This window comes from Agelaius phoeniceus, chromosome 4 (assembly GCF_051311805.1).
Source record: "Agelaius phoeniceus isolate bAgePho1 chromosome 4, bAgePho1.hap1, whole genome shotgun sequence".
NCBI lineage: Eukaryota > Metazoa > Chordata > Aves > Passeriformes > Icteridae > Agelaius > Agelaius phoeniceus.
Window position 1 is genome coordinate 17586935 of NC_135268.1, and position 6966 is coordinate 17593900.

Sequence of the window (6966 nt, forward strand, 5' to 3'; positions counted from 1 at the left end):
GACATACAAGAATACCCTCATCAAAACTGGAGTGTTTTGGGAAATGAGCAGTTCAGAACTTGTCATACATATGAACAGGACTTGCTGTTCACCTGTTGGTCTCGTAATTTCTGTGCTCGCTGCACACTTGGTGAAGTGGGAAAATTCTTTTCAGCAGATCCAAAACTGCTGGAGTCACAGATCCCATTTGGCATCCCAGCCCTTAAAACAGCTGTTTCAGGAGCCAGTCTGATTCAGCCAATAGGCAGCACAGCAGAATGATAAGCACAGCAGGGGCAGGCTTTTGAGGTCTGTGGCTTTTGGCGGCACTCCTTTGCTGTGGGGACAGTGACCCAGGGATTTTTCCCTGGTGCTTTTGCCCTCTTGAAGGCACAAAAAGAGAAAATGAAGATGTTTAAGACAATACCTGTGTTCATTCTGTTGTTTACAGGTGAGTGAACATTTCTTTATAATTTTTCTTCAGCTAATACTTTCTCTTTAATAGTTGCAATTACTTTTTGAAAATATCCCTAGGTACATTCTAAATGTTAATTCATATGGCTAGATCTATAAGTACAATAATTGAAAGTGTTTTGTCTGTTTATTATTATATTGTACCACAGGAATGATTACTTTAGTTATATTTCTAACAGGAAATTAAGCTTAATCAATAAGCTAATGCTTAAAAAGCACACAATTATTTTGCCATGTAATATAGGCACTCCTAATAATAAAACCTCAAAAATAATTTAGGTTGTATTTCAAAGAAATCCTCTGCAGGTACAGAAAAAGACAAGTGTCAGTATAAAAGGTAAGACTTGTTGCAACATTAGTCATCTTAGACTCAATAATGAATGACAAAAATAAATGTTAATATCAGTTATGATCAATATTCTAACAATCAACAATAAAACTAGAGAAATTACAACACCTACAGCTCATCCCTTTTTACTTGTCTGCACTACTGGTTACAGGTACAGTGGCAATATCTCAGTGATGCCGCAAGAAAACAAAAAAATTAATTTATTTCAGGCCTTTTAACAATAAGCACCAGGCTTTCCCACCTGCCTCACAAAGACTTTGTAAATTTACTGAGTAGAAGTGAGAATGGCTGGGATCTTCCTCTGCAAGTTTCATGAACTCCCCAACTGCACCATTTGCACTACTCAGGACCCCTTGTATCAGTTCTGTCTAATGAAAATGTTTTTGTTTGATACTCAGAATTTGTGACTGAATGTTGTATTAGAGAGACCTTACATCATTTGAGTATAATACTAGACAGTAATGAAAGAGATTTATGTTTCTCTGTAGGAATTTGTGACTATTAGTGTCACAAATAGATCACACCAGAATACTGTTTCCTTGTGAGAAAGAAAAAGAATAGGCTCAGTCTGGTGCAAAGACTTTCTTCTTTACACCTCGAAAGGCAGAAATAGAGGGAGAATTTAAGAAAGTGCAAAGAGGTGGAGGGGGTTGGCTAATGAACTTTCTTATCATGAGGGCACACGTGTTCTGAAATAACCCTGGCTGAGAATTTCTGTCCCTCTTCTAAGGAGTCCATGGAAATACATACATCACCCCTCTCTACTGAGCTGTGCCCTCTTGGCAGAGTCCTGGGAAAGCTTCAAAGTGACAAAGCAAGTTTCTCTCCTAAGCTGGAGTAAATTCAATGCATTGCTAACAGGTGCTGCGCGTTCTCAGAGAGGGGCAACATCCGCCCATTAGTACTGCTGGGGGCACAGCTTTGCTCTCTTGCAGAGGAGCTGTGGATGGATGTTATGTCTGGAGGGGATGCTATCCTTCTAGGAAGGACTTTGTACATAGCAAATCTCAGGGGAGACCAGAATTAAATAAGAGGTTTGATGATGCTGATTTTTTTTAAACTTGTGCACCCAAGAATCTCACAGGGCAGAGCTTTGCCCCCCTGTGATGTTTCAGAGTCCATGTGGAATCTCCTGGAACTTCTGCTTCAATAGGAGCGGTTTTGCTTTTTGGTTTGTTTTTTATGTCATAACTGTGGCTGTGAAAAGCATTTCCTTAATGCTCCAATAACTTATAAAAGGGTATAGTTTTCCTCTCTTCCTGTCACTAACAAAAAGTTCAGGAAAAGTATCTTTCACCCCTCCCCAATTCTTTTTCATTAATTTGCAATTGAATGGGTGAATAATGTGAAAGAAGGGATGTTAATTGAATTTGTTAATTAATGCAAGCAAATGAGTGTCATCATCTCCATCAATGTGGTTGCTTCCCATTTGAGAAGCATAAAGGGAAAGAGGAAAAGTGAGAACAAGGATGAGCATATCAATAAACATCCCAGGTGGGCTGAGCTGCTGTATCCTATCAACCCACATCAAAGCAAATGAAAATGGGTTTGGTAATTTTCACAGAGTGCCCAAATCTAGTAAAGGCTCTGCTACTGTTCCCTTATGGATTTTAATTTTTTACTCCAGAGCAAGGAAATAATAGCTGAAAAGAATATCTGTGATTTGTTTGTTTGGTTGGGTTTTTTTTAAGCTGAGTAAATGGCAGTGAGGGGGGTTTTTCTAAGCTTTTTTTGAGAAATGTCTTAACAATTTCAACTGAAATGTTCACGCAAAATAAAGGGAGGGAGAGGGAAACATTCCAAATGTAAAACAGCAAGCAAGATTGTCCAAGTTACAAGCATTTGAATCTTATAACTGAAATTATCAAACAACCTTATTAATAAAGGATATTACATACTTCAGCAATAATTTATTGAAATTTTTTAATTTTAGGATATCTTTGTAACGCTCAGGAGGAAGACACAACATTGGATGCTTCACCCATTAAGGAATTTGCTACAACAGGTTACTACACTGTGGGTACTACACCAGACCCACAGCAGAGTGATCATGATCCAGGTCTGTTTTTTAAGTTGTTGCTTCCTTCAAATCCTGAGTCAGTTCTTCCTTCAGGTGTGCCCATCTGAGTCTTGGGAATATATTGTTCCACTTTTGTGCTGTTGTTTTCCAGCCAATGACTGTCCTTAGAAAAATTGTGAGCACAAACCAATTTAAAAGCAATATAACCCTGTGATTGATTTAAACAGGTTTCCACCTGTTTCTACTGAGGTGGAAGCTGAAGCACAAAGAATATTTCAGACATCTCAAATAACACAGCCTAAATAATTGTCTGTCAAAAGGCAGGAAATGTATCATTTAATATAAAATGTTCTGCTTCTTATACTGAGGTAGGAAAGCCAGCTTTAGCTTCATTGCACGTGGCTGTGCAGTTATCTCAAATTTCTAATTTTTATTATTTTCCTTTTGGCAGAAATAAGTCTACCAACTCCAGAAGGTAAGTTGACAACTTCAACATATTGTCCTTTTGTTACATATTTTTTCTTTACCTAAGTTTTGAATTTTTAACTTCTTTTACTGCAGTTGGTTATGGAATACAAAAGCTATGTATGGACTTGTCATTAGCCTGAAAAACTCTGTTTTCATGTAATAGTGTTTAAGACACTCCTTAATGGCAAGTCATAGTATTTCTCTGCTGATTTAAGTAATGACTATTCATTACACATGGCTGTGCAGTTTTCTCAAATTTCTAATTTTTATTATTTTCCTTTTGGCAGGAAGAAGTCTGCCAACTCTAGTAGGTAAGTTGACAATTTCAACATATTGTACTTTTGCTTAAATATTTCTTTCTTTACTTAAGTTTTTTATTTTTAACTTCTTTTACTCCGGTTGGTTATAGAATACAAAAGCTTGTATTTGTCATTAGCCTGAAAAACTCTGTTTTCATGTAATAGTATTTAAGACACTCCTTAATGACAAGTCATGGTATTTCTCTGCTGATTTGAGTAATGATAGTATCAGTCAACCAGACTAAACCAGAATAATTTGCTTTCCTATTACTATTACTTTGGGCCTTTTTCTTTTAATAAAATCCATAACACAAATATTAATTTTTGATCAGCAGTAACTTGCTCACAAAAAAAAAAAAATTTAAAAATTTGGAGCTTAATTATTTGGAGATTAATTATAGCACATATTTGCACTGCCAAAAAAATACTGTAATGATCTCTGACATGATTGGCTTATTTCTGTACAAACCCAGATCTTAATGAGATTTTTGTTTGTAGGAAAAATCAAGACCTATATTTTATTGCCCCATATAACTATTTTATGCTGCATAATTACCCACCACAAATGTAGGTATTAATGTTTTCCTTGTCTTAATGGCTTAGAGTCATGGTTACCTTTCTTTTTGCTCTTCTAGTGGCAGGAGTCAGCATTGCCCTTGTGTTGCTTTGTATTCTTATAGTTGCTATTTTTTGGTATGCATGGAAAAAATCACAAGTAAGTCCAATTTTTTTCTTTGGGTATTTGTCACTGTGTGTATAATATGTATATATTATAGAACATGAAATTTCAGCTTTCCACTTGTCACTCGGGTTTCTGATGTTCATTGGCACTGTATTGTATCTCCACTGGGAAGGGTTTTTTGTCACCAATGGATGGCATTCTTAAAATTAGGCAACTTATAATCAAAAATTAATTTACCTCAGCTGACCTCTCTTCCTGGATAGGACCTGCTCACATTTTTGTAGGAATGGTTTCTGGTCTGCAGGTTTTTTTCATCGAAGGTCCTGCATCAGCAATGATAATTGAAGTGTTCAAGTGAATTTTACCTGTCTGAATTATTTTAGATCCTATAATTACTTATTATCATTTATGCTATAATAACTTATCACAGACAGTTTTATCTGTGATGAGTTAATATTGATAAAAATTAAAATACTAGGTAACTTATAATAAGAATAAATGCAGTAACGCTATAGAAATGGATATGCTAAAATAGTCTGTTACTGAAACAATTTAATAATAAGGAAAAACATGAGGAGAACTAGTATTATATTGACATTACTGGTTTTCCATCTGTGCAGCTCAGTGATGACGATGCACTTGTCTTTCTTTCCCAGGAAGGTTCAATTGAGCTCAATCCCATCCCCTACGGTGAGGCTGGAGTGTCCCTACGGAGCCTTTCGGTGCCTGAGAACCAGCAGGAGTGGCCTTTTGAGAGAGCAGTGCAGTGACAGCAGGGGAGCTGCTGCTGCACCACCCCCTGGCAGGAAAGGAAGGCCCTCTCCATTGTACATACTTGAACAGCACTCTCAAAAGTGAAAAAAGTTACATTCTTGAAGTTATAAATGTCCTGGTTAGGGAAAATGCCACACTTAGACTATTTTCTAATAAATTAAACCTGCACAGGAACATGACCACTGTTGAGATTAGCTGGAATGGCCACTGTTTGTGCTTGTATACCTATGAATTTCCTCTTGGAAATGGCTCCTGGAAGGTTTTAGCTTCCAAAGTCTGGCTTGGGCCACAACTAGTTTACCAGCATAAACAGTGCTATTCCAGAGCCTGGGAGTTTCCTAGGCATTGTTTCCTTTGCTAGTCTAGATATTGTTATCATTTACTGTTCATTTTAAATTACACTGTTGATACAGCCACCCACTCCTGGTCAGGGATTATTCAAAGATGACCACTGCAAACCTTTGCTTGCTCATTGTGCTACTCAGTGGAAGAAGTAGTGGAAATGTGACAGTAACATCCAGTAAAATTCAGGGGTTTGGGCTTAACTGATTCTTAAATTAAAAATCAATTTAATAATAATCAAGAGTCATTCTTCCACTGGTTCTTCCCCTGACTGAATGGCACTAATGTGTGCCAGGTCCCTTCAGCAGCCAGTGAGTGCTGTGGGGCTCTGGCTGAGCAGGAGCTGGGTAATGTGGGGCCCAAAGGCTGCCCTGCTGTAACTTGGTACAGGCAAGAGGAGCAGAGAGGCAAGGGTTGTCTGAGATGGCTCCCTCAGAATATTCCTGTGTGAGCTTTGGCAAGTGACCCTTGTTCCTGAGACTGAGCTCCTGGTCTGGAGTGCAAGGCCAGTAGTATGTCCTTAGCTTATTTTTATCTCTGAAGATAAATATATTTGAAAGCATGCAGTATGTGAACCCTACAGCAATGAAGGTACCCTAGAACTCTAAATTGGCAGGAAGGCACAGATTCTGTTTTTATGTAAATCATCTCAAACCAGCATTAATTTACCCAGTAATAGAGAATGTCAGCTTTCAAATTCAGGTGCCAGCTGACATTTTCTACAAATAAAGGCAATTTCTTCATTAAACTCAAGAGATTTTCAGGTGACTTCTGTGAAATAAAATGCAAAGGAATATTTGAAAGCTCATCCCTTTTTCCATCATCCATAGATGACAATATCTTTTTCATTTCTGTTCATTTACTCTAAGAATGTGGTAATTGTATTAATTTTATATTTTGCAATATTATTTAGGATGGGAGAGTTTGCTAAATCTGCTTGTATGGTATATTTTTTTAATGTGCATCTTCTGTTTTTATTTCACTTTATAGAAATTTTGTAACTGCTTAAATGCTTTTTTAGATATTAGATTAAGAGTACCCTGGGCAACAAACATCATTAGTTGAATACAGAGGAAATAAGAATAACAAATATTTGTGAGGAATAATTCATATAAACAATGTTTACAGTGCTTTTTAACTGAAGTTTCCAAGCCTCTTTGTGAATAACTTTGCTTTTAAAAACACTTTCAGAGTGGTTGTATTTTTTTTCTGAGCTTTTACAGAACTTGTGTGCTAGAAAATATATTTAATATTTGTTATTTGGTGTTCATGTTGGTTATTGCACTGTTGAAGAGTGCTGAAAAAATGTTCCTCTACCTTGGGTGGCCAGTGCCAAAGAAGTGGGTGCTGAGTACTTCGGAGATAAACTACTTGTGGGCTTGAAATTACTTGTGTCAATGAAGCCTGAGCAGCACCTGTGCTCACAAATTATGGGGTTTTGGCCCACAGCTCTCAGTTCCCTGCACTTCCATGCCTGCCAAGCAGGGGAGCAGCTCCTGGGAATGATGGAGCCATGGAGGAGAGGGCAGTGCCAGCTTTCTGGGAAAGAGGAGAGATGGTATGGCAAAACTTGAGAGAC

At 37.4% G+C, this 6966-nt stretch overlaps 1 protein-coding gene across 3 annotated transcripts; it reads left to right on the forward strand.

Moving 5' to 3' along the window:
- The first annotated feature begins 271 nt into the window (after positions 1–271).
- Positions 272–6646, forward strand: LOC143693935 (uncharacterized). Of its 3 annotated transcripts, none has more exons than XM_077176994.1 (6): positions 280–430; positions 2736–2861; positions 3280–3297; positions 3578–3601; positions 4225–4304; positions 4928–6646. In XM_077176994.1, the coding sequence occupies exons 1-6, from the start codon at positions 385–387 to the stop codon at positions 5039–5041; spliced, it is 408 nt and encodes a 135-aa protein (XP_077033109.1). In that variant the 5' UTR covers positions 280–384; the 3' UTR covers positions 5042–6646. The 3 variants fall into 3 exon arrangements, with proteins under 3 accessions (XP_077033110.1, XP_077033109.1, XP_077033108.1); XM_077176993.1 differs by having other exon boundaries at positions 283–430; positions 3274–3297; XM_077176995.1 differs by lacking the exon at positions 4225–4304 and having other exon boundaries at positions 272–430; positions 3274–3297; positions 4928–5016.
- Positions 6647–6966: the final 320 nt, after the last annotated feature.

What these genes read in the sequence shown, in the direction of transcription:
- LOC143693935 (XM_077176993.1), top strand. Translation starts at nt 385, where the DNA reads ATGAAGATGTTTAAGACAATACCTGTGTTCATTCTGTTGTTTACAG. An exon ending in GTTCATTCTGTTGTTTACAG is followed by an intron (nt 431 to 2,735) that starts GTGAGTGAACAT and finishes TTTTAATTTTAG; the next exon opens with GATATCTTTGTAACGCTCAG. An exon ending in GCAGAGTGATCATGATCCAG is followed by an intron (nt 2,862 to 3,273) that starts GTCTGTTTTTTA and finishes TCCTTTTGGCAG; the next exon opens with AAATAAGTCTACCAACTCCA.